At 54.5% G+C, this 25,638-nt stretch overlaps 6 protein-coding genes across 6 annotated transcripts; 5 read left to right on the forward strand and 1 right to left on the reverse strand.

Moving 5' to 3' along the window:
* Positions 1-1,506: 1,506 nt before the first annotated feature.
* B0T26DRAFT_674190 (4-aminobutyrate aminotransferase) lies at positions 1,507-3,015 on the forward strand (the record flags this gene model as incomplete). Its single annotated transcript, XM_060439686.1, has 2 exons — positions 1,507-1,697; positions 1,803-3,015. The coding sequence occupies 2 exons, from the start codon at positions 1,507-1,509 to the stop codon at positions 3,013-3,015; spliced, it is 1,404 nt and encodes a 467-aa protein (XP_060298423.1).
* Positions 3,016-4,068: 1,053 nt separating this feature from the next.
* On the reverse strand, positions 4,069-7,032 carry B0T26DRAFT_739718 (methyltransferase-like protein; the record flags this gene model as incomplete). The annotated part of the gene is made up of 3 exons (XM_060443749.1): positions 4,069-4,926; positions 4,977-6,568; positions 6,636-7,032. 3 exons carry the CDS (start codon positions 7,030-7,032, stop codon positions 4,069-4,071), a joined length of 2,847 nt encoding a protein of 948 aa, XP_060298424.1.
* A 2,315-nt stretch (positions 7,033-9,347) lies between these two features.
* B0T26DRAFT_222602 (uncharacterized protein) lies at positions 9,348-10,475 on the forward strand. Its single transcript, XM_060433855.1, has 2 exons — positions 9,348-9,805; positions 9,910-10,475. Exons 1-2 carry the CDS (start codon positions 9,533-9,535, stop codon positions 10,378-10,380), a joined length of 744 nt encoding a protein of 247 aa, XP_060298425.1. The 5' UTR covers positions 9,348-9,532; the 3' UTR covers positions 10,381-10,475.
* A 564-nt stretch (positions 10,476-11,039) lies between these two features.
* On the forward strand, positions 11,040-12,505 carry B0T26DRAFT_222547 (uncharacterized protein). The gene is made up of 3 exons (XM_060433854.1): positions 11,040-11,252; positions 11,342-11,456; positions 11,520-12,505. The coding sequence occupies exons 1-3, from the start codon at positions 11,220-11,222 to the stop codon at positions 12,374-12,376; spliced, it is 1,005 nt and encodes a 334-aa protein (XP_060298426.1). The 5' UTR covers positions 11,040-11,219; the 3' UTR covers positions 12,377-12,505.
* Positions 12,506-19,748: 7,243 nt separating this feature from the next.
* Positions 19,749-21,197, forward strand: B0T26DRAFT_643768 (uncharacterized protein; the record flags this gene model as incomplete). The annotated part of the gene is made up of 1 exon (XM_060437568.1): positions 19,749-21,197. One exon carries the CDS (start codon positions 19,749-19,751, stop codon positions 21,195-21,197), a length of 1,449 nt encoding a protein of 482 aa, XP_060298427.1.
* Positions 21,198-21,951: 754 nt separating this feature from the next.
* Positions 21,952-24,123, forward strand: B0T26DRAFT_222645 (XPC-binding domain-containing protein). Its single transcript, XM_060433856.1, has 6 exons — positions 21,952-22,357; positions 22,521-22,568; positions 22,737-22,809; positions 22,874-22,953; positions 23,035-23,370; positions 23,421-24,123. The coding sequence occupies exons 1-6, from the start codon at positions 22,340-22,342 to the stop codon at positions 24,048-24,050; spliced, it is 1,185 nt and encodes a 394-aa protein (XP_060298428.1). The 5' UTR covers positions 21,952-22,339; the 3' UTR covers positions 24,051-24,123.
* Positions 24,124-25,638: the final 1,515 nt, after the last annotated feature.

Here is a 25,638-nt window from a genome sequence, read left to right on the forward strand (position 1 = left end):
TAGTATATCTTTTCATTTCGACTTTTTTTTTCGGAAGCGTAGACGACTTCTGTTACTAAGTCCTTTCGAATACCTACCAGTGTAATCCTTGAAGCGGCAACCAAGCGCCCTGAGATGTCATATGATTAGAAACTAACAAATATGGCTGTGTATGTGCCTGGTAGCTCTTTGAACCGTGGACTTCTGTGATCTAGATATCATTGGGTGACAGACAAGTCTAGCTGAGGTAAATAAATACCTACCTACATACAATCCAATCCCTGAATCTTTATTGGCGTGGTTCTTGCGAAGGAAAAGAAAATAATAAATGAACCGGCTAGGAAAGGTCTTTGATGGGTATTTCTAGAGAAGGGATAGACCTCTAGGATTCTAAAATAGGTATTCAAATAGCTATTACATCCCTTCGCGACAAGCCTTTACGACGAGTTGCAAGATGCTAAGGCCATTCGGATCTTAGAAAAGTCCCCCGCTAACAAACATTCAGGGATTAGATTGTATATGTTCTCGTCCTTAGCATTCATATCGTCAAGCCTTACTCGGCGGAATGGGACTGCGGGAGAGACAGTGGCCTGACCTTGTTCTCGCTTGATTGTCAGGGCGTCATCAGCCTCGCGAGCGGGGATGTGCAGCTAGCTACCCCTCATCGATAACAGTCGGCGGCCGGGGCTAGTCTCGGAAGCGGCCAAGAACACGCGCTGTGTCTTTGCTCGCTAGTGTTTGACATCATTGACTCACTGCGGCACGGATGCAAAACGGCATCGCCATATACCAAGACGTCCTTTGGCCAATTCGTCCGAGGACACGCAATACTTATAGAACCAAGTGCTAAGGGACTCTTTTCCGAAGCACAGGTCAACCATTTCAAGTACCTTATTAGTCTACTTAGGAAGCGGCGCCCGTGACGTTATCGGGACGCTAAGCTTGAAAGAAAGACTGGGATTGGAGCTTTCCCCGCTTCCCATTGCTGCTACTTGGTCACGACTGGTCTGTTCTCGCCGCCAACGGATGGCCCTGGCCTGGAGAGGGGTTATAAGCCGGCGATAGCCTTTTGATCAATGCGGTGACGCTTCCTTTCCTCCGCATCTTCTGCAGACCTCAGGGCATTTCGGCACCCGCGACAGCGCCTTTGTAGACACCTTGCGAGACCAATTGGCTCTCCACCTCCCGAGACGTGCGTCGTCGTGGCACCTTTGCAACACCTCGGGACTGCCTCAACTAAGATAGCGGCAACCACTACTTGTGAACTACCCGATATTATTGCCTGCCTAGGTACCTAAGGTACCTACCTATAGCTCTGAGGCTACTGGGGTATAAAGAACCGAGTTGCACCGGCTTCCCTCACGCAATAAGATGGCGGCCAGAGCTGCAATCTCACGCGTCGTCTCGGTCTCGGCTTCCTCTCCGGCTTCTCCTATCTCTCTTGCCGCGAGAATCAGACCCCGGCTGTCTTCCTCGCCCTCCCTGCACCGCCAGTCCCGCCGCGCCTTTGCCCTCTCGACCTGCAACATGGCGCCCTTCTACTCCTCAGAGCCCAAGGGCCCGTCGGTCAAGACAAAGATCCCCGGCCCCAAGGCCAAGGCTGCTATCACTGAATTGGACAAGGTCTTTGATACGCGCAGCTTGAACATGCTCACCGACTACAACAAGAGCGTGGGCAACTACATTGTCGACCCCGACGGCAACGTGCTGCTCGACGTGTGAGTGTTGCGACCTGGCACCGCGCCTTAGTCGGGCGGGGGAGTGCGGGAACTGGTGATGGCGATGGCTATAGGCAGCAGCTGACCTCACTTGGAACCATGTAGCTACGCCCAGATAGCATCCATACCCGTCGGCTACAATAACCCCGCCCTCCGCGAGGCGGCCCTGAGCGACGACATGATCAGCAGTCTCATTAACCGACCTGCGCTGGGCAATTTCCCCCCTACCGACTGGGCTAACGTGCTCAAGACGGGCATCCTCAAGGTCGCCCCAAAGGGGCTCAATCAGGTCTTCACCGCCATGGCTGGGTCCGACGCAAACGAGACGGCATACAAGGCCGCCTTCATGTGGCGGCGCCAGCACGAGCGCGGCGGCGCCCATGTTGAGTTCACTGAGGAGGAAATGGCGTCGGCCATGCTCAACAAAACACCCGAGGGCTCCTCGGAGCTGAGCATCATGAGCTTCAAGACTAGTTTTCACGGCCGCCTCTTCGGTAGTCTGTCCACCACGCGGTCCAAACCCATCCACAAGCTCGACATTCCAGCCTTTGACTGGCCCCAGGCTACCTTCCCCGCGCTCAAGTACCCTCTTGAGAAGCACGCCGAAGAAAACGTGGCGGCCGAGCAAGCGGCCCTCCAAGAAGTCGAGCACCTTATCCTCAACTACCACGTACCACCTTGCGCCGTAGTGGTGGAACCCATCCAATCAGAGGGCGGCGACAACCACGCCTCGCCCGCCTTCTTCCGCGACCTGCGTGCCCTGACGCGCAAGCACAATGTGCTGCTCATCGTGGACGAGGTGCAGACGGGCGTCGGCGCCACGGGCAAGTTCTGGGCCCACGAGCACTGGAACCTGGAGGATCCGCCAGACATGGTGACGTTCAGCAAGAAGGCCCAGACGGCTGGCTACTACTTTGGCAACCCCGAGCTGCGCCCCAACAAGCCCTACCGCCAGTTCAACACGTGGATGGGCGATCCGGCCCGTGCGCTGCTGTTCCGTGCCATTATCGACGAGATCGAGCGGCTCGACCTGGTCAGCAACACGGCCCGTGTTGGCGACTACCTCTATTCCAAGATCGAGGCGCTCGCCGCCAAGTATCCGGGCCAGTTTGAGAACCTCCGCGGTAAGGGCAGGGGCACTTTTATTGCCTTTGACAACCCCCGCCGCGACGAGTTCCTTGCCCGTGCTAAGGGCTTCGGTGTCAACATTGGCGGCTCTGGCCAGTGGGCCGTCCGCCTCCGCCCCATGCTTATCTTCCAGGAGCATCATGCCGATATCCTGGTTGAGGCGCTCGAGAACATTGCCAAATCTTGGTAAAGAGATGGGAGGAGCCCAGGGCACTTCTCAGACAACAGAAAACAGCGGAGTTGTAAGCCTGTGAAGAGAAGAGTGTGGGACAATATGTAAAAGATGTGACAGGATGGGAAGGGGTATCGGGAGTTATTCTATTCAGGAATTATGGGGGACGTCTTGAGGTTGATGTTACGAGCCGAAGGTAACGATGAGTATTTGGAGTACGTAGGGTGAGGCTATCAAGACTGATGAGACAAAAATCTACATTCAGCGCTCTCTTAGTTGTTGGTTCCATGTAGGTTTTGATATGATTGTTTTGATGACTCCCTTCCCCCACGCCGTGATACTACTTGCTGGCTAGAAGCTGGCTGTCCATGCCTCTCCCCTCCTGGCTGGCAAATATTGCCTCCCATTTATATACAGAGAATACGTACTTGATAGGCGTAAGCATCGAAATCATTTTATTCCGTCACCCCACGATAATAATGTCCGACCTGGCGATTTAACCAATCCTTTTTTTCCCCTGCCTGGGTATCTCGTTCCCCTGCTTGCTCTCTCTTTCTCTTACTGGCATTAATACGTACGTACCACGCGTGGCTATATGATGCATGCGGCTGGCTGGCTGATTTCCTTCCTGCTCCGCCTGTTCTGTTCTGTTCCCCCAAGGCTGACCCAGACTTGGAAGAAAAATTATAAAAAGAAAAGAACAAAAGGGAAAAAAGAAAAAAAATTTATTCCCCAGGTAGGTTTAGGATAACTTAGTTGAGAATGCGAATGCCACTCATGATATAATAATGATACAGATTCGTTCGCCTTGTTCCATGCATTGTAAAGAAGAAGAAAAAGGTGTTAAGGATCTTTGCCCTAAAGAAAAAAAAATGTTGGTCAAAAACACCCCCCAACTCTCCCACACCCAGAACGGAAAAACCTGAACCTCAAAATAAAATCGGGCAAGTCCCTCCAGACCCAGGATTTGTTTGTATGTAAACCTCGTAATTATATGTAAAGCGCAAGGACAACGAAGACATGTTTGCGCGGCCGATCAGATGTCAGCTATCTAATGCAAGGTGACCTTGCTTAATGGCTCAGCACCTCCTGCTTGTGGACCTCCTTGTGCTCAAGGGGGTTGTCGTTATTGTCGCTGCCCCCCGCAGCGGCCGTCAAACCGTCGACATCGATATCCATCATGGAGCCTTTGGTTACTTTCAGTCCACCGCTTGGGCCACACGAGTGGGCACCATCGTTCTTCTTATCTTTAGGGCCTCGGGGACCAACGTGTGCGTTCGCCGCCAGACTACCATCGTGAGTTTTCCGGTGCGTCTGTTCGGCTTCATCCTCTAGGCGCTGCGCCTCCTCGTTCTCCCGCATGAGTGCTTCCTCTTGCTCACGCATGGATCGCTCCTCATCCGTCTCCGTTATAGGGGTATCGGTAGGCGGGGGTGGAGGTGGTGGGGGGCTCGGCATCCCACTGTCGTCTTCTTTGACACGTTTTAGCGATGGGGTCTCGGACGGGGTCTCACCCATCGATTCCAAGTCGTCCTCCCGCTTTCTCTTGCGGCCCGGACTAGTGTCGGGGGTGCTAGCGTCCTCGGCGTCCGATAGCGCGGCGTCATCCTTTGGCGGAGTTGAAGCCGCATTATTTGCTTCGTCTTGCTTCGATTCTGCAACAGCACCGGTGATCTTGCCGCTGGCCTCAGAAGCCTTCTTCTTCTCATGCTCTTTGTACTTGACCAATGCCCTCTCAAAGAAACTGTAGACGTATTTCTTGACCTTCTTCTCTTGTTTGGGGGTGATGGAGGTCGGATCCTCGACACGGTGGTTCTTATAATCGGAAGCAACGAGCTTCTTGTTCACCTCCCGTGCGAATTTCTTCAAGTCGTCTTTGGGCAGTTTGTGGTGGAATTTATCCATAACGTACTTCACATGTGGGAAAAGCTGCGGCGGGTTAGCACATTCTTAGACCAAGAAACCGTGTAAGAACTTGCCGTGTTCTCATAAATCTTCATCTGCTTCTCGACAGGAAGAGAACGCCACCTTTCCCTTTTAGATTCCGGCGCGGGAGTGCTGGCTTGTTGTGGGGTGTGGTTGGCCGAATGTCTTGGCGTCGGCTCCTTAGTCAGACTGTCAATGATGTCTTGCAGCGTCTTCTGGTCCTGGTTGACCTTAGAAGACGCCTTAGGAACTTCGACTGCAGGGGCCGTAGGACGCTGCCATGTTGTATTGCCGCTCTTGTCGTAGAAATAGTAACGACCGCTCTTGTCCGTCGTAACAAACCACCCCAGCGGTAAGTTCGTCGGCAGCTTCCGAGGCGGTCGCTGGCCGTTAAAGAAGCCCGCATTTCGCTGAGGAATGGTGCTCCGCGGCCCGGTGGGAACCACCATGTTGGCGAAGTGGTTGACAGGCTTTGATATCTCTTCGCGGTCCATGTTTCGGCGCTCCTCCTCAAAGGAATTTATTGTCACAGGAGCTGTCGAGTCGGCCTTTTTGCGGGGGATGCGATATGCCGTCTCCAGTTTGCTCCATTCATCAAGTAATCTCTTGGATTCGAAAGCGACATCTTGGTGGTCTGAGGACGCGAGACCCTGGATGGTTGCCTCTATATTCGAGTCGGAGATTTTGTTCTTGGTTATGCGAGGCAGCTTGTACAATATGTCAAGAATCTGCAGAACGACATTGTTGTCGTCCTTGAAGGTGTTGAGTGCGGTCTTCAGAATCTGGTAGCCGTGCATTTTCACCACCCTATGGCGAAGATGGTCATCGTCGGCAGCCTGAAGACGGGCAAGCAGCTTGACCGCAATCCACTTCTCCTTGCACTGCATGAGAGTAGCCATGACTTTGTTAACGCTCTCCTCGTCGAGGAGGCGGGGCTGGATGCTGTTGACGAAGTCTTCATCGTCCTCGGTCGCCTTCTTCTTGCGGGGTTTCTTGGCAACCGCAGTATCCCAGTTATCACCGTCGTCGATGCCGAGCGCTTCAATGGTCGCCTGGGCAAGCTTAGTTGCGCGCTCCGTCTGCGTCTTGCCACCGATGAAGCCCACGCAATTCGGCTCACCGCAATAGCATGGCTGGGGATCGGCACCGTAACGGTCGACATTGTAGTTGAAGACGAGCTCCTCGCCAGCCCGGATGGGATGCAACGCAAATATCCCCATGCGCAGCTTCTCGCCAACCACCCACTTATCGACATAGCAGTTCGGGTTACACGAGTGGTTGCAGAATCTGCCCAGGTTGCCCTTCTTGGTAGCGTCGACAAACTCGCTCTTGGTCAGGGACATGAAATAGAAGTGCTTGATTCCCTCGTTGTCGTACGCTCGCATACGCCGATGAAAATTTGCTTCGTTGATGACTTCGCCGATATACTCAAACACAAAGTCGTGGGGTTGGAGATCGACATTCGCCCGGAGACCAAAGCCCTTCTTATCCGTCTTGATGACCGAAACATCGGCATACTGCTTGCGCTGAAACCGCTGGTTCTGGCAACCATTCCCGCAATTGCATTCGCGGTCGACGCATTCCATCTTGGTGGCCCGGTTTATGCAGTCCGATTCCTCCCCGCAAGCGTGGTTCTGGTCATTGCCTGCAAGTACGGGTCGTGTTAGGAGTAGTCTGGCTAGAGACTAGGTGCCGGGAAGGAGCAAACTTACGCCAATCTTCAGCACAGTCACAGTCCAACGCATCATGTTCTGACGATCCCATGTGGCGGGTGCCCCAGATACAATCGGGTATCACTTGGAATGTCGCGCACGCGTCGTTTGTCACGTCTGGGAGGTTGCCGTAAAGGGGAGGCAGAGTTCTGATCGTCTTTTGAGACGACTTGCGCGACAGCTTTGGCGCGGTGCCATTTTCGGGGGTGGACGCGCTGCCGCTGGCAGATTTTGCATCGTCGGGCGACATGCTGGAAACTCTCGAGTTGATCTTGGAATCGTTGGGTGTGGCCGTAAGACTGGTGTCGTCCTTCTTCTGTTTGACACCGTTGGTCTTGAGCCTCTCCTCCGATTTAATGCCTCCGACAGTGCTCTGGGCGCGGCCGTCTTCGTCCATCGTGGCCGAGGTGTGGTGTGCGCCAAGCACGCCGACGGACAAAGATTCGCCGGGGTAGTGTTGCCGCCGCGCTATGACTGAAAGAAAATGGCAAGCGGCGAGCCCAGCCGATAACGGGAGTGCAGAAGGTTAAAATCGACGTCGCTATGTGCAGAGCCCATGTAGAAGGTGTTTTCTATGCGAAAAAGGGGGTCGAGGTGTGGGAGGTCGAGGTATGGAGAGGTAGAAGAACGGACGGGGTGAGGTAAGGTGTTCGTTATTTGGGGACGGGCACCTTCGAGGCGGCAGCAAAGAGATGAGGAATCCCAGGCCAGGAAGCTATTCTGCGTCCTCGCCGTGATGTTGTGACATTGCGCACAGCTGGGACCGAGCTGCGGGGCTAGAACAGACTAAAAAAACGCCTGAACTCTTGAATCACGGGGAAGGAGTGTTCCAGCACAACCTCGCTGTTTACGGCAGCGTGGGTGCGATTTCACTACGCTATTCGGCTGTCAATTGCACAGGGCAGTCGAGAAGATGCCGTCTCCGGGCCTCTGCGACAGGGTGGTCCGCACATGGGGGTGGATGAATTGGATTGAACGTTTTCTGCGCCGGCCCGACTATGTTCCGCCCCTGTAGGCGCCCCAAACCCGGCGCATCGACTGGACTCGAAGGGTCATCGGGGGTTCAGTGCAGATTTAGCCCCAGTTCTTTTCACTTTCCTCCAATGGCTCTCCAGATTTTCAGACTGATGGGTTGTGTTTTCTTTGTTCTCCAAAAGCTTAACTTCTCCAAGCGCACATCACCAGTTTGACAAAGGAATTCCGGTCGATTGAGTTTATTGCTCTGCATTCCATACTCACCTCCCAGAATGACAAGAGGGTGGGCTAATGATGGTAAGGCTGGACTGGATTGTCCGATTGGCCGTTTATATACGGAGTGATACCCCTTATTCGACATGAAGCGAGAGCATCGATGTCCCTGTTGATAGCCCGGCATTCCTCACCCAATTTCCATCTCACCGTGCATCAGCCCAGAGCCCTCGCAGTAGAGCCAGCATGTCGTCGTGCTGTCGAGTCGGTCTACCGGGGGCCACATCTGGCATGTGCGTATTCCGTATTCCGGCACTCTGTCGCCTGGTCATCCATGTGCCAAGGGTAGGTATCCCATCCAACGGGGAGTAGTGTTATCATAGGACAGCTTTCGGCCGCCTTGTGAGTCGTTGTATAATCCAATGGCCGAGTAAAAGCCCGCAACTGCCTTCTACAATCTAATTTCCTGATTATTAAGCATTTTGGGGCCGATAGATGAGGTTTGGGGTTCTGTAAAAAGGTTCTGATCGTTCCAACATTCAACAGGGAGATCTTCTACGGAATGTAGTGAGGCTTCTCACCTCCCTAAAGCTCCCGCTTAACGGCGATTGATGAATTGGATTGCAGTTACAAAAGCCAGGCAACAAACAAGTCACCGATGAGGCCTCTGGAGGTTGTTTGCAAAGTACACAATTCGCGCTCGTTGGTAATGCAACTTCCTGCCGTTCAATGGTGTAGGCGAAGTCTGGGGTCAAGCAGATGACGGACGCGGCCTCCTGATGCTAACAGAAATGGAACCATGCAATTGAAGCCCTGTGTGAAGATCAACAGCACATCTGCCTTATTGTTACTTGAAACCCGACGTCCGTGTGGTTGCACGGCTGTCCTGTGTGCAGCGATGATGCCCAACGCTTCAACCTAGATTGGCGTAGCCCCCCCCTGAGATGGAACCGAAAGCAATGCATGCCCTGCATCGCGGCAGCGACAGAAACTACGTGGGCAGCTTCAGACCACGACAGCGTTCTTTGCAAGCCCAAGACAGGCCTTTATATAGCTGGTAACCTGCAAGAGCCTTGGAAAAGTCCACCGCCATGCCATCCGCTTGCCGCTGCCAGCTCATCGTGCAGCATGTATGGTGGAGAAGCGCTCGGGAGCCCAAAGTACTTAAAGGGCCTCTGTGGACGCCATGAGGAGAGCCAGAAGGCGCGCTTTGCTGTCGAGCAACATCAGAATCGCATCAAAGCTTCGAGGAGATGTGTCACCGGCCATTCGCAGGCCACTGCCGACATGTCGTCCCACTTCGCAAACGCGATGCGGCTCTTTGCCAGCGGTCTCTGAGAAAAGAGGAAATGCCCTGCTGAACAATGCCATTGGCGAGAGCGCTCGGCGGCGCAACCAATGGCCGCCAAAACGGGCCTTCCCACCTTCGCAAAGGTGGGGACACTCGACACCAGACGACGCAAGGGCCCGATTGGACCAAGCCTTTGAAAATGATTCGAGACTCGTCGATCAGACTTGGAAAGCTGCTTTGATAGTGAGAGCCCTCTGTCCGACATGGCAGCGGCTCAATCGCGGGCACCGGGCGAGGGGATTTGACCGCCGTCCAAAGTCGATCCTTTGCCCACCGCGGGCTTTCCGAATGCGGCTGTCAGATATGGACTCTGAAGGCCTCGCCAGAGGGCACCTTCCCCAGACAACTGCATCCTATCATGGCTGCAAGAGAGGGGGGAGGGTCACATGTGCATCTGCACCTCAAAGCGACGTGCAGGTGGCCTGTCCATTCATCAATCAAAGAATCGAGCAGGCCTGCATGCTATGAGGCACTCGTGCATTCGCTCCAGCGCTGGCAGTGGTCATCAGCGGCACCTGGGCTGCTGAAGGAGATGAGTGCGTCGGTGGTGCAAAGTACGAACCCGCAAGTACCTGGCACCTGCAACATGCCTCCGAACCTGACGTGCCTAGTTTGGGAAGGAACCTCGAGGGCTGGCACTCCTCCGGTCCAGTGTCCACCACTAGCAGTGTCTTCCTGCCCAGAACAGGCCGCCTGGGCGTCGCTGGGCAGGAGCGACGAGCGGGACGGGAGGAGGGTCAGCAATATGCCAGATGGTTCTCCCAGCTCGAGGATCGCAGACTTGTAAGTATCTATCGATTGCCTTTCCTCAGGTCCGGTCTTTTGGAGGAACGTGCAGCTAGCTCTTCACTCAAACGACAGGACCTTGAGGAGCTGATGAGCTACCGAGGAAATACATTCAGTACTTACTGTACTGTATACGGTACATACCCGATCAGCTGCCGCTCGAGCTGCCGCTTGGAGCTTTGCCTACCAATTTTTTTTTCTCCAAAAAGAGAGACATTCGGCTTTTGTTCCGACGGCAACTGCTGCTTGCTGGCGCTTTCTCGCTTGGAGCGGATCGGGCGCCTAGCTGTCTTAGGTGTGTGTTTGAGAGCGTCCGTTTGCTTGTCGCTCGTCGCTCGCCCATGTGCATTTTATTTTATTTTTCTCATCTCTCTTTCCGTTGGCGAACGGGTCGAGTCCACACATGCACACCTTACCTAAACATCCAGCACACCACCACGACCCGATCTGGCCGCGCACTACCACCTCGACAGTCACTTGATCGGGCTGCAGCTGCAACCCTCACGGCTCATCCTGGCAATTGTTGGGCTGCGCAGCTGCGCGACACGGAACGTTGATCCTCGGGCGACCAAGCGGACCAGGGCACATCAGATCCCCCATCCCAGGCGTGCTAAAGAAACAAGCCACTGCCAGGCCAAGCGGAAGAAACGAAACAAAAGCCAGCAGGGGACAAGCAACAAGGGGGAGGTTTAAGGGACCCGGGGCTAGGCCGGCCCCCTCGTTGTGGCACCCACGACTCGCTAGTTACGGGCGGGCTTGCTGCTAGCAAGGTTGGACTTGGGCCCCTTCGGCTTCCTCTCCGCAAAACCAAAGACGCGCGCTTCCACAGCTCGCGTCTCTTCTTTGCCGCCTCCCCCCCATTGCTTGTCCACCACTCAAATCCGGGCCCTGCAAGCATCTTGAGGTGGCCCCGGATGTGTACTCTTGTTCCGGGGGCCCTTCTACCATGACCGTCTCACCTTGAGCGACCGTCGACACTCGTTTGATTCTAGACGCAGCTTGAACCTGGGCGCGCAGGCCAGCGCGCCCTGTGGACCGGCAAACTGCTTCCCCTTCTGCCTCATAAATAACGTATACGCTTCGCCACTACTGTGACGAGGTTTCTTGATCACGAGCGGCCTCTTCCCTCTCTCGCCCCTTTTCACATGAGTGATCTGTCGTTTTTTTTTGTGCCTATCAAATGACTATCCAAACGGCCCACGCACTACTTCCTCCCATCGCCGCCTTTTCTCCCACGACGGCAAGGGAAACTGAGGCTCATGATGGAGTCGTCCTTTACTGATTTCGAGAAGGTATGTCCAGCACCCTGGTCCCTCGTCTAGCCCGACCCAGCCCCCATTTTCTGCCCCGCGCATTCCTAACCCGAGCTCGCTCTCATCAGCGCTTCGTCCTCGCCGAGATGATCAAGGCCAGCCACATGGACGTGGGCATTCTCGTGGACTTTATCAAACTCCATGGAATCCAGCCAGACTGGCTGTCGATGCAGCTTCCTAGCGGTATGTCTCCCCCCCTTTTCAACATGCAAACCCACTGGGCCACTCCTAATAGAGCGTTGTCAGGCCGCAACATGAACCAGTGTCTTCGCGCTGCCGAGAATATGTTCAGCACGCCAATTCAGCCTCCGGCCATCCAACCCCTGAAGCGCAGATCTCTCGGGGACATTAGCGACCATATTCCCAAAAAGCTCGCGGCCCTCCACCCGTTGCTCGGAGACACGGTCCCTTACTCAGTCCCGCGAAATTTGGGCATGCAGCCCACCAGTCCAAGACAGCCAGTCAATATCCAGCCACGGCCGAACGGCTACGCCTCTACCACCTTACCGCCAACTCCCGGGTCTCTTCTAAACGCGGCTCCTACCGGTCGCAGGCGCGGACGGCCTCCGAAGTCCGAGGTTTTGGCGCGCCAGGCTGCCCCGCAAATGATAGCGTACCAGCCAATCTCTCCGGCCCCCATTGCCCCGTCTCCGGGACCAACGATTGCGCCCCAACCCCGCAGTCCCGGTCCGGGTGCCGGCACGGGTACTGGCGCAGGCGTCTATCCACTATATCCAGCTTCGTCGCCGGGCCTGCCAGACTCAAAGCAGAAGAGGAAGGGACGCCAGTCAGCGGGTGATAAGCAAGCGCTTCTACAGTCTCCTCCGCCAGGGGTCCAGGGAGCACCGAGTTCAGAACCAGGTGTATCAAGGCCGGGTGGTGTGGAATACCATGACTGGCGAGAACAGGCCACTCGCCAGGAACAAGAGCGCATTTCTGGTCCTGTCCCTCGGGAGCCTCAGCTGCCGCCGATCAACTCTCCACTGCCACCGCCACGGAGTCCGCATCCACCGCCTCTTGGAACAGCAACACATGCCAGAGACACAGCCGCAGCAACCTTGGAGCAGGCAAGACAAGGAAGTCACGCAGCTCTCGTTAATTAGGCAGCCGATCTTGGTCGCCATCTTGCTCTTCTCTTCTCTCCTTAATATTTTCAGCATTTGATCTATATTCCAGCAGGTGCATACAAGTGTGGCACATTTTCTATCTCGCTTCGTCAGATAACTCGACCCTGGCGAGCTTAATCACTTGGAGAGGTTCCATTTTTTCCCAGCATTTCTCAACTCCCGGTTTTTGGCTTGGCGTCCGGGCATGACCGCAAAGAGCTCCAGGCAAGGTGGATCTCGCATATCATTGATGATCATGAACTACCCACGATAGAAGCACGTTTAACTGTCGTCAACGGTGTGAAATGGAATAGATATCGCAACGAGGCATATCCCGATAGTCCGGATTTATAATTACGCCTTATGAGCCATTTTACGTCATAATGTATGGACGGTGTGGGATTGTTGTGGCTACAGTAATATGGCATAGGGGGTTTCCGATCGCTAGGAAATTAACATGGCGCCGTCTTTTTCTGATACGGCTAGGATTGTATGATTATGGGATGGTGGGATTGGAAGCAGATTGAATCGGCACTGGTAGGAAGGAAAGGCTCATGACTTGTGATCTTTATTTTTCCTTCTTTTGGGTTAGAAGGGCCGGCTTACAAGGATGTATGATTTATATACATGGCACGATGGTCCAGTCCCTCTTCTAGCTAGGTATCACCAGCCAAGTGGGGCAGACGGGCTTTTGGTAATGGGTATATCATAATGCTATTTTGATACTAAAACTTTATGACCCTTTCGTACAGAGAAATCTGACAGAGGGTTTTTGAGAAGGGGTTTTCGTCAACTCTATTGAGAAGCGACTTCCACAACGTTGGATTTACCATATTAAAATGGCTTATACTTAGGGGTTGAAGATATTAGTGTCACAGTTTCAGTATCAGTATTTCGTAAACTGCTGGAGTTTTACTGCGGCATACAGTGTCAGATACAAATGCACTCTTCTGGGACCCTCCTGAATCTAGATCCCGACTCAAACTGATTACCTTCCCAGGAGTTGGTGAATCACCACTAGGGCCATGTAAATAGGGGTCAGAATCCACCAGATCAGAACACACACGGAAAGAACCCGACTTTGCTCCCGTAGCTTATAGTGACTGGCTAGCTAGGCGGTCCTACCGACACTAGATAATGTATGTACCGACACATTTTCTCCGGACCGACAGGGTTTTAGGGGGGGGAGGGGGGTGATGCTGTGTTTAGGTTGTTCCGTATACTAAACGTATCATTGCGCTAATTAAAGTGCTGCCCTGTATCTGGGTTGCTTCCTGCTGCTGCTGTGTATGGTCGACATGGGACCTCTTCTCTCTCTCTCGTCCAACCAGACCACTCGACAACGGCTTCCCCGCCTTCATACATGGGCCTGTTTCATGGCAATGCTCGATCGCTCGCTCCGTGGTCTTCGAACTGGGAGACAAAAACGAACAAATAACAACAAGTGGAAAGAATGGACTAGTTTTTTCATTGTGAGACGAGGACTCTCGGCGGGAATTCTGAGCTTGGACGGATTTGGTCTGTTCGTGCTGTGAACGACGCATACATTGCAATGCCAACCGCCGTCACTAACCCCGTTGGAGGGAGCGTACGACGTCGGACGACGGAAGCATTGGGGCGTCGAGCGTGCTAGGTATGAGAAAGGGAGGCTTTGAAGACAGGGGCATCTACGTCGGACTACGAGCCTCGCATGGTAGGAACCCTTTCTGTGCCAAGGGTGAAGACAATGACGATGATATGTGGCAAACAATGCGTTTGCATTATCACCATAGCTGTGATCCAAGGCTCTGCGGCCTACAATGGAAGGGAGACCGTGCAGTTTGGCATCCCATGTCTGTGGTCACGTCGCGGGAATCGTCGACGGTAGCTAACACATCGACAACTAAGACGGCACTGTTCCAGTCCAAGCTGCATCTCGACGAGCATTTGTCAGACCATGGAGGCTCGCGTGGGCTGTGTTTATCTACGGTCAGCGCCGCCTGCCCCCTTTCTTTTCTACGTATTGATTGCCTGACTATCTCTCTCTTATCAGGTTGGGGCTACCTGGCTTGGTCCTTTGACCTGCCCGTCTAGTAAAGGAGTAGCAGGCCGGTAAGCTCTATGTCCCCCCCCCCCCACTAAACTCGGCTCTCGAAGCCGGGAAGAAGAAGGAGGGGGTCGGGGGGGATTATCTATGATTCGTGCAGCCTGCCGAGTGGCCAGCGAGAATGAAGACCCGGGTGGACGGCTAGGAACAGTACGCACCACCAAGAAAACAGGACCAGACCAGGCCCGTTTGCCGCAGAAAATATCGGTCGACACGATATCCGCTCCGGGGCCGTCCAAGAACGAGTCTCGGTCCGAAGCTCCAGAGGTTTCGGGCCCGGCCAACTCCGTGGTTGGTTGCTTCACGAGAAAATAAACCGGATCAAAACCCCCTCTCTGACATGTGCGTGCTAGCGGGCAGCCCTGATGGAGGACGTTACCGAAGAGTTTGTTTTGTTTTATTGGATGATTTACTTATTTCTCGACAACCTCATACGGTGGGCAGTCTTAGGAATATTCGATGGCCGATGGAGCATCCGGGGACTTCACAAGTATTGCCGAAGAGCATAACGCCGGAACAGCAGGCGGGGTGGCTTCTCAGGTACGAGGGCACGAAAGAGGTTTTTTTCTCGCCGTAGAATGAAGGGTGCCTGCGTTTCCGACCCCTTCCAAGGTCCGGCTGTTCGTGTAGCCATAGCATGACATGTGCCTGGAATCTGGCAGCAGAACCGACCGTCTTTCCCGTCCCATGAAGCTGGTTATTCCCGAGGGGGTAGCCAATCTATGGGCATATGTTTTAGGTTTGATGTTTCATGTCTGATGCCTCGACATAAATATGCACTGGCCAGGCTTAGAGAGGGGGGACAGGGCTAGATGCTAGGTGGCGGCGAGACCATCTCTTAGCGGCTGCAGACGAGAACAGCTTCAATCCCGACGATAGGAGTTGGAAAGAGAAAGAATGATGCTGCTTCTGGGCCTGCTCCATCCCGCCTCCCGGCGAGTTACACTGGATAGAAAGAAGGGGTTGTACAGGGAGAGAACAGGGCATACAAGCCGGGTTAAGATAAATACTTGGACAAGTCTCGACGAACGAATGAGAGCGCCAGCCAGAGTCAACGAAGGATGGTTACATGTTCGCGCAGTTAGATCTTAACCACAGGCATGCATACCAGTACACCGGAACTAATAATGGGCTGGTTCGGCCGTTTGGCCATCGACAATGACGCCATGTTCGCCGTCCGAATACATTGATTGCTCCCCTGTGCTGTGCCCATGGGCAGATAGCAGAGCCTGCGCCTTGGTTGCAACACACGCACGACGACTTCCGACGCCGGATATCCACATGTTGATTTATTCAAGGCAAGATCCCACATGTTTGTTTCCATTTGCGCAAAGTCTGCAATTTTTGCTCCAGTTGCCCGGAGCAATGCTGAAATTTTTCTTCTCGTTGTTTGTTTCTGTTTCTCGTTGCTGTCAGTAAACAAACCGCGAATTGTCGGGCAGTCCCAGCAAGGGAGAGATTAAGTCTCCAAGTCTCCATCCAAGAGATGGGTTTGTGAGATTCCGAGTTGGAGATCATAGAAAGACTAATAAGGATCCTCCCTTTTAGCTTTCTGCTGCCATTCGGCACTCGTTTGAGCCCGGATCCGCTCTGGGCCGCCGTCAGCCAATGGCCTGCCAGTGTGGTGACGAACGCACAGGCGGGGAATTTCCCCGTGGGTGCAAGGGACATCCTGCGCCCGCCTCGATGCTCGTTAATTTTTAGTAGTATTCTTGGAGCCCATTGGGCAGCGCAATTCGACGTCAACCGGGAGACGAACGCGATGGAGAACAGGGAGCATGCCTGTTGCACGGCTCCAAGTCTGGAAATGAGTGCGGAATAATTGCAGCATACAATACCTTTATACACAACAGGCCCAAACCGGGGAGAGGCGCACGAGAACAGAGACGAACACAAAACGCCCGGTCTTCGTTGGGTCTGCGATAGCCAAGAGACATAAATGTCCTTTATGTTTTTCTCTCTCCCTGGCCCCTAGACCCGTCTATCTGCTCGCTCTCGGCGTTCTCTCCCATGCTTTCTTCTCCGGGCCCTCGGCGACGAGAAGAGTCGGAAGGAAGCGAAGGAAGCGGCCCTGATACCAAGCACTGTGTTATCCGCCGGCACGCAAAGGCCCAGCAGGCACAGTTCTGTATGTTTCTTTTTCCCTCCAGTCTTTCTGACCAAAGGAAATGTGGCACATACATAGGGTACGCAACCTTCAGGAGCACAAACCGGCAGCTGTGCCACTCTACAAGAGAGAACGAGAACCTTGTCCCCCCCTGGCTGTCTCCGCCGTCTTGTCTCCCTTTGCCAGGGATGGCAGCTAATAATGGAAACAAGGCCAGATGGGCGTGGGGTTCCGGTCGATTGTTGTCTGGACAAAATGACGAGTTTGCACCGCGCTTGCATGCTTTCCCCCTCCACACATGCTGGATGGAGCCTCGATTCTAGCAGATCGGCTGGCCGGCCCTACGGGGATTTGCTTTGTTGGGTAGGGCCTTGCAGGGCGAACTAGTGTGCATGGGGGTCGGTACGGTAAGGTATCCGTAGATTGTGATGCGCCAGCCACAAACCACATGGGCGGGAGCCGCCGTTGGAAGCCTGGCAGCGGGCAGTGCAGGCATTTTATGTCGGGGTATCGTACCTGCATTGTTAGTGCCGACTTTCATCTCTCGCCAACGTCTTGTCTGCAAGGTCTTAGATCCGAGATGTTTTCTGTGTTTTTTTTTTTTTTTTGTTTCTTTCATCTTCGACTCCAGCTATCTGGTGTAACCGCTGGCTGCATGCTTCAGTGTTTCAAATCCATCTGAACCACTGCCATAAATGGAATAATGAAAGGGCAGACCCACGCCGCTGCCACGCCGCATTTTGCCTAGTTGAGCCCGCCGTGTCTCGGAAAAGTGTGGCCGGCTCGCCTTAGCGTCTATTTTCTATCTGCTACTTTTTTGTTTTGTTTTACTCTTATCAATCGCCCATCTCTCTCCTCACGTCATCGGTGGCAAGTGCAAGATGAAGAGGCTGCCTAGCGGGCACATTGTGTCTTCCGGAAGACGCAAAGGGTCATGGTAACTCCGAATGGTGTTCCGTCAGCCCCAATCCGCGAGTACTACACTAGTGTCTGAATAAGCTCAGCCACATGTTTTGGGTAGGCAAAACAAACCGCCAGCCGGTTGGTGTTTACCCCGATGCGTACGAGAGACGGAGCAACCCTTACTCGGTAGTCCGTTACAAATGGTAGTCAAGGCGCGCGCTAGACCGTCCACGGGTGCGTTTACACCAACACGTTTAGACGCGGCCGTCTGTTGCAACGTTGTTGGACTGTCCGCCGAGGCGCGTTCGAGAGAAGGATTCGGGGCTCGGATAACTACCAGGGCTATTCCGTACAGTACTCTACAGTAGATGTGCGAGTCATCTCGCTGTCGGTCATGAAGCTGCCTCAGGCTAGGGGTGCGGACGAGAGGCGCTGTCGTGGCAGACCAGGTATTGAAGACCCTGTGGCGCCTCACAGAATGCCAGAGAACCCAAACCCCTACTTAGCGCGTACCAAGTTTACAATTCGGTATCTACCGCCGCAAGTGCTTGCTCAAGACCCTCCCAGTTATGTACGTGGGAGTTTTCAATCCCCTGTCGTGGTACGCGATAAGTGCCAACCAATGTTGTTTAGTGCGACGAATGGCTGTCCAAGACGAATCTGTAATCTGGAGTCTGGCACAGGCCTAGTGCACAGCAAGCCGGGCTTGGGGGTTCTACGGAATATCAGCAATTATAAGAAAATTTGAGTTAGCAGCCAATGGCTTGCTACGATGACTGATCGCCCTCGGAGGGTTTTTTTTTCCAGGTTGGTGCTTTCTACCGCCGACTTTCATTGGCAGGCACCGGGTGGCTTGAGCTGGAATTCGAGAAGAGATGTTCTGAAACTCGACGAAATGCTTTTGCGGTCAAAAGGGAATAGCGAAAACGCCATTCAAGATCGGCGAGGCGATAGAGCAAGACAAAAATAAGGACTTGTCAACCAGGCAGACACCCGTTAGGTCAGACCTGGGCACCTGGGGGCGCCGCCGCCCCAAGGCCAGGCCGTTCGGGCACTTGCGCAAGCCACGGCCACGAGGGGCAGGGCGGGGAGTCGAGTGGCGCCCGATCTCGTCTTTTTTACACTCATGTTTTGTTTTCCCCTGGGCTTGGCGGCGGGGGCATCGACCCTAGCATCGGTTGGGAGGGTCGAGCGGGCCCTCATCAGCACGAGCAGGGCTGATCCCTGTCGGTGCAAGGCATCCAACGGGCATCCAGGTGGTTTCCGCGCACCCACACCTCCACAACAACCATCCATTGGATCCATGTTCGCAGAGGCACGGCATCCATCAACCTGCAGCCCGGGACGAACAACAACAGCCCATCGGGGCCGGGGGGTAGGAGGTGGGAGCTCTACGCGTCGCGTCGTTCCTCCCATCTATCTGTGTGTGTACGGTACGAGCGAGTGTGCTACGTGCGTACATTTAGCCGGCCAGCCCACTGCACCCCTTCCAGCGAATCCCCAGCTTCTCTCCGAACCTCTTGCTGCCATTTTTCCCGTCCAGTCTCGTCTCGTCCAGTCCGTTCATTCATCCATACATCCGCCATCCAAAGAGGCTGTTCGTTCTTTACTACTTGTTAGCTTCTGCTGCCGCCATGAGCCTTGCATTGCATCGCCGCAGCCAATAACCACCCACAGTTATCAGACACCCGCGAACTGGGGTTCGCTGACAGGTTTCTGAGACCTGATATCGAGGCCTTAGCCTTAGCCTAGCCTTCTTTCTTCCTCCCCCCCGTCATCCCCGTCATCCACGATATTTGTTTTTGGACCTCTCCCTGGTTTCTGTTCACGCTGCTGGCCTGCCACGAAACGGCCAACGGACGCGCGCCCACTTACAGGCCGGCCTCTCTGGACGCCCATTATTGCCGTCTTGGACACAGATGAACGCGGCTGGCAAACTGTGTCTCGCCTATCACGCTATTACCAGGGCACGCTTGCTGTCGACTGGACAAGCTTTGCCCTCCATCTCCACCATCCGCCGCGGCTGAGACCGGGCACTTTATGCTGGGCCTACGTCTCTGGCAGACCAATTCGACGTTCTGGTGACGCTTGCGGTAACAACTAGCAAGACATCCGGCCCGCGCCCCAGGCCCCGTCCTTTCAACCTCTAGTTTAACTCGGCCTCTTGTTACCAGCTGCGCATAGCAGCTTGAATCTGCGCTCCCACTGGCGTAGGCGGAGACGCCGGTAGACTCTTGCTCTCCGCTTTTCTGGTTCTGGCAGCCATATAAGACATGGCGGTTCCACACGCGCTCCCAGCAGCGCTGGGCGCGATTGCCATCCTTCCAACTACGGCAATCCTGGTGATTCACATCGTTCTGGCCCAATCATTAACAGATTCCACATCTCCGGTCAGGATAACAGCTATCGTCGCCGGAACTCTCGAGGCCGTGGCACTTGTTGCTGTTTCCTGTCTGTCTTACTCACATATCGCGTCGCGGCCCCGGATTCCTCAACTGAGGAAACTCAGTGGCATCTGGTTTGGAGCGGCACTATTTCTCTGTGTTGTCGCCGCCGCCGTGTCCGTGGCCGCTATGATTTGCCTTGGCAGCGCCGATCTACCCAACACAATACTGGGCTCTCAGGCGACAAAGTTCTTGATCGGTGCTTCAGTGACGCTTGGGCTCGCGTTTGCTGCCCAGCTTGTTTTCTTGGTCTTCCACTTTGTCGCAAGCCGGATAGAGGGCAACAACGGCGGCGTAGCGCTCCAGGTCGAGGAGGACCGTAACCGATCGCACGAGCGCATCAAGGCCATCGCCTACCACCACACGAGTGCGCCAGCAACAAAAACCAGCAGCACTATGTCGGTCGACTCGCGCACCCCGCCAGGATCCAGCAGCGGACGGTCAGCCACCGAAACTATGAGCTCGATTCGATCATCGCTATCCCACGTCGTGCGGCCCATATCGTCCAAGACGCGTCTGTTGTCTGGAAGTCAGCGGTCATCTCGTCGACCTGCCTCGCTCGAAGTGGCTTCTCTTCACGATCACAGGCCGCGGTCCAACGGGGATGGGTTCGATTCTTGGGACACTTCAAATGTCGACCCACAGAACCGACAGACTGTTCTGGAGACATCATCGCCGCCGCTGCCCCGATTCCTAGAAACTATCCCCGCCAGTCCGACCACAAGCAGAAGTCCAAGTCCCGGCACACCTCTCGACCTGGAGCCGCCGCGGTCAAGACGGAGGAGCCGAAGCTACAGCCCTGCCTCAACAAATTCCCAGCAGACGCTGCGGCCAACGTTGACGCAACACTCATCGCATAGTGAATCTCACATTCACCCTCTCTTCCGCTCCGACTCGCCTGCGCCACCGGCCATCACGACACCAGGGACTGTGGTCCTGGCGGCGCCAAATGCGGGCCAAATAACAGACAGGCAAAGCATACGGAGCATTCGCAGTCTCACGCGCATGCGCAGCGGGAGTCTCCCGGCTCACCCGAGCCCTCTAAGCACTCTAAGCAGGCAGGGGTCGCTCGATTCTTTCCATCAGAGAACGGAGAGCAGCTCACCCGAGATTCGCGAGGAGGACGAGACGGCAGCCAATGAGTCTGAGAGGAAAATGACGCCCCCGATTCCCGACTGGATTTTGAGCGCTGGTTGCCGGACTAGTCTTTCTGGCTACAATAGCCGAAAGCTTAAGACGCCGGGCGATGGAGACGCTTCGCCAGTGACCGAGGTGTGAAGGGCGGGTGACGAAGCTATTTCGTTTGTCTTGTGGAACGAGTGACGACATGCCATGCCCCGACTCTTGAGCTGAGTAAGCAGCTGGCGCACGACTATCACGTTTAAAAATTTCCTTGTGTTGGAAACGGCCTGGAATATTTTGGCGGGCGGTTTTTTGTGGAACGAGATACCAATTGTGATACCTTGGCGCGGCGTTGTTCCTGAAAAAGGAACGGTTAGAAATGTTGATTTGAAAGCCGCCTTTCATGACGATAGTTATGAGTAACATGCGGCAGTGGAAAATAAAATCATATATTTTTCTTCTGAACCGCGGTCTCTGAGAGCGAGAAAGCGCAACATGCCTTCTTTGCCATTGCTACCGAAAAGCTTGCCTTGAAGTCGAACAGAGGAATGTAAGACATGTTCTAGCTTGCATAAGCTTGAGCTATCAAACGACAAGACGTAGACTGTGGTCCAACTTTAAGGCACAAACAACACTCCCACCTTCACTTTTTTTTGGAGGCCTTGTCGATGAGTTGATTTTAAGCCTTGGAAAGACTTGTCATCGGAAGGTGCACGTGAGACTTGGTTTGGAGCTTCACTCTTTGGGTAGGGTTCAAGCCGGTTCAACGCCCTCTCGGATAGCGGCAAGTACCTTACGGTAAGGTAGCGATGCCTTGATGCCTTGACACCTTGCCTTTCTCCAGCCTTAATAGCCAAGTCGTCAACACAAGGCAGCTGGAATGATTTGCTTGTTCAGAACGAACTAGGTAACTACCAGGATTAGCGGCTAGGGCCAAAGGTTTGGCGACCAACTGGATGGCCTCCTTGGGTGAGGCTGACCAGAAATAGTGGGCCGACGGTTCGTTCCCCAGCGAGCCAGCGCCCACCACTGCGTGCACCTGCGCTTGCAGTTTGTTGCTAGCCAGGCGACCACAGTGCCGCGCGCTCCCGTAGGCCTCTAATAATTCTCCGCCTCAACACCTTTTCGTCGCCGTTCAGCGAGGAAGTGCCCTTTCGTCACAACACCACTGCACTCCAGCCTCCAGAAAGCCGTCCCCTGCCGCTCTGGCTAGCTGCCCCCGTCCGTCAACTCATCCAGCAAGACACTTTTCGCGAGATTTTGACGACGCAGCTGTCCGCTGCACCTCATCGCCCACCATGAAGGTGACTTTCAAGGTATGTCCAAGAGTCGCTGTCTGGTCCGTCGCCCAGCTCAGCCTGGGGGGCACCAGTAACGGGACCTGCCACTCGCCTCGCGCCCGCACCCGCGCATCTGCCCCTCACCCGCCCCTCACCGCCGATACCTTGCTAATGCGTCGCCGTCGCTGCCGTTCTACAGGATCTCAAGCAACAGAAGTTCACGCTCGATGTCGAGCCCACCGACCTCGTAGGTTACCCCTCATCGCACAGCTTCCTTCCCCGCCACCGTCGGGCTTTGGGTGCCCGCTGGCCGCTCTGCCGTCTTCTACACACCACCAACTCCGAACATCGACATCATCCGCCGCCCGACCTCGTCCCTCTCTGCCCCTCGAGCACCAGACTGACAACACTATAGATCTCAAGCGTCAAGCAGAAGATCTCCGACGAGCGTGGCTGGGAGCCCAAGCTCCAGAAGCTCATCTACTCGGGTAAGCACCCAATAGTGTGGAGGCAGCTTGGTGCCTGCTGGGGAAGCTAACTTGACACTACCAGGCAAAATCCTGAAAGATGAGGAGACGGTCGAGTCTTACAAGATCGAGGAGAAGGGGTTTGTGGTTTGCGTCGTGAACAAGGTAAGACGGACTGGTCGCCCCGCCGCCGTGCCGCCATCCGGCGGTAGTGATGTCTAGTTAGGCTAACATGGGGCGACGCAGCCGAAAGAGCCTAAGCCCGCTGGCGAGTCATCTTCTTCAGTGCCGCCTGCTACGCCTGCTGCCCCGGTCCCGGCCTCAACTCCTGCGCCGCCGGCTGCTCCTGCGCAGTCTGCCACTGCCGCAGCCGCCGCGCCATCCACACCTACCCCCACACGCACCGCCCCCGCGGAAGCTGCTGCGAGCGGCGGCTTCAACGACAATGCCCTGACGGTTGGCCCAGAACGCGCCGAGGCTATTGCGAATATGGAGGCTATGGGATTTGAGCGATCCCAGATTGATGCTGCCATGCGTGCCGCGTTTTTCAACCCCGAGCGTGCTGTCGAGTACCTCCTCACGGTATGCGCCCCCCCTCTGATGGCCAAGACCTATAGCTGACTTATATTCAGGGAATCCCCGAAAACCTTCAGCCTCCCCCTGCCGCCGCGCCACGTCAACCTACCGCCGCCGCGACTGCCGGTGCTGCCGCGTCTCCCGCTGCCGCCGGTGGAGATGACGACGGCCCAGTAAATCTTTTTGACCTCGCGGCCCAACAAGGCCGTCCGGGGTCCGGAGCGCGTACTGCTAGCGGTGCGGCAGCAGCGGCAGCGGCAGCAGCCGCCGCCGCCGCCGCCGCCGGCCAACAACAAGGCCTAGGGAATCTGGACTTTCTCAGACATAATGCTCAGTTTCAGCAACTCCGTCAGGTTGTCCAGCAACAGCCCCACATGCTGGAGCCCATCTTGCAACAGCTTGGTGCTGGCAACCCGCAACTTGCTCAGCTGATTGCGCAGCACCCGGACCAGTTCTTGAGCCTTCTTAGCGAGACGGCTGGTGACGACGATGCCCCGCTCCCTCCAGGAGCGCACCAGATCTCAGTCACCGAGGAGGAGCGCGACGCCATTGAGCGCCTTGTTCGGCTTGGATTTACTCAGGACCAAGCCGTCCAGGCGTACTTTGCGTGCGACAAGAACGAGGAACTAGCAGCGAATTTCCTTTTTGACCAGCCGGAGGATGATGATGGGGGTATGGACCAGTAAACGCAACTCGATCTCGTCAACTTTTTTTCTCTCTCGTTTTATGCAGTTCATATTACATGGGAGGGGACGGCGGTGTGTTGGGGGGGGGGGGGTTGGTAGCGCCCGTGTTGTGACGGTCATCTGAATTGATGACGCACAGGAAGAAGGATGGATCAATCATGAGAAAAGCGGGGAATCATATCGCGTCTGTCTGGCTGGGCTGGAGTTCAAGCTGGGAGCGATGCCATAGTCTTTCCCAGGTAGTTGGTTGTCACGGCAAACCGTCTGAAAGAAGAAAAAAAACGGGAGCGCAAGAGAGATAAGCGTGGGTTGACAGCGGAGAGGAACGCGGCGGGTATCGGTATGGATTGCTCGTGATGGATAATGAAAACCTACACAACTAGGTGCCCATGCTTAGGCCAACTTGCACTTGGCAGTAATGGCCTGATAACATTCAACGTCGTTGCTGAAGCTATATCAAGATGTGCTAGCCTTCCAGTCTTGATCACATATCCAGCGTGTTTTCAGAAATGGTGATTGCTGCTAGGCCAAGGGATGAAATGCCGTTGGTTTGGGTTGTTCTCTCACTCGACACTCGGCGTCTCGTATTAACACGCTTATTGTTTCCTTTCTAGAGTATAACATCTCGAGTCTCTCTCGCCTTGGACTGGAAAGAGGGCATCTAAACTCTCGGACGAACATATGTCAACGACCAGCTAGCCATTAGCAATTATTTGTAGAATCTAGTTGAAACTGCTGGCAAGTGAAGTAAAGCAGTAGTTGCAAGTTGACTTGAAGGGAGTGAACAAAGAGCAGAAGTGACCCCAGCCCTCCTCGGGTGCTTGCTTGCTTGCTTACGCAGGGGAACTCGTATCTTGATTCCGCCAACCAACTTACGAACGGCGCATGGAATCCTTTCTCGTCCCCTCCCGTTCGTTATCAGCGAGGAAAAACACACGAGCGGCGTGGCGTATCTCGCGATGCCATGCATGCCGTGATCTCTCCAAAAAAAAAAGCAAACAAAAATGACTTGATATTTTTCCCATCTGAATAGGAACCCAATACCCATCTCTAACTCTACTTATATCTATATTACTCCGGAAACAGAGAATGCGGTGTTCTGGCAGCCGAATTTGGCTGGTGCGTGTCGCCATTTTCGGCGGCTTCGACACCAAGCGCACAAGTTTCTTACAAGTACCGTGTGGGTACCTAATACCTGTGTCATAGTAGCCTTTCTATCCCCTCTCGTCTCCAACGCTAGTACAGTTAGAACTCACCGAGGCAAGTGGGAGAAACGGAGCTGGAAGCTATGGAGATAACGACACCTTTGTTTCCTTTCGGGCTTTCCTAATAATCTCCCTTATCCGAGTATATAATCCTGTATCCTCTCTTTCTCACCTCCTACCACTCGGAAATACTACTTTTTGTAGTTTCTTAATCTAAGATACTAGCATTGCTAATAAGAGTTTTCTGCCTGTCACAAACATCTATCAACCTAAGTCTTTCCTGCCTTGCCGAAGAATGCCTCTCATTCGAGAGTAGAGCTTTGCTGTGAAACGCTACATAATGCTATCTGCCAACACCTCTGGGTCCTTCCGAGCATCGCGAA

This window comes from Lasiosphaeria miniovina, assembly GCF_030549165.1.
Source record: "Lasiosphaeria miniovina strain SMH2392-1A chromosome Unknown B0T26scaffold_3, whole genome shotgun sequence".
NCBI lineage: Eukaryota > Fungi > Ascomycota > Sordariomycetes > Sordariales > Lasiosphaeriaceae > Lasiosphaeria > Lasiosphaeria miniovina.

What these genes read in the sequence shown, in the direction of transcription:
- B0T26DRAFT_222645 (XM_060433856.1), top strand. An exon ending in ATGTCGAGCCCACCGACCTC is followed by an intron (nt 22,569 to 22,736) that starts GTAGGTTACCCC and finishes ACAACACTATAG; the next exon opens with ATCTCAAGCGTCAAGCAGAA. An exon ending in TGGTTTGCGTCGTGAACAAG is followed by an intron (nt 22,954 to 23,034) that starts GTAAGACGGACT and finishes GGGGCGACGCAG; the next exon opens with CCGAAAGAGCCTAAGCCCGC.
- B0T26DRAFT_222547 (XM_060433854.1), top strand. Translation starts at nt 11,220, where the DNA reads ATGATGGAGTCGTCCTTTACTGATTTCGAGAAG. An exon ending in CCTTTACTGATTTCGAGAAG is followed by an intron (nt 11,253 to 11,341) that starts GTATGTCCAGCA and finishes CGCTCTCATCAG; the next exon opens with CGCTTCGTCCTCGCCGAGAT. An exon ending in GTCGATGCAGCTTCCTAGCG is followed by an intron (nt 11,457 to 11,519) that starts GTATGTCTCCCC and finishes GAGCGTTGTCAG; the next exon opens with GCCGCAACATGAACCAGTGT.
- B0T26DRAFT_222602 (XM_060433855.1), top strand. Translation starts at nt 9,533, where the DNA reads ATGGCTGCAAGAGAGGGGGGAGGGTCACATGTGCATCTGCACCTCAAA. An exon ending in TTTGGGAAGGAACCTCGAGG is followed by an intron (nt 9,806 to 9,909) that starts GCTGGCACTCCT and finishes GGACGGGAGGAG; the next exon opens with GGTCAGCAATATGCCAGATG.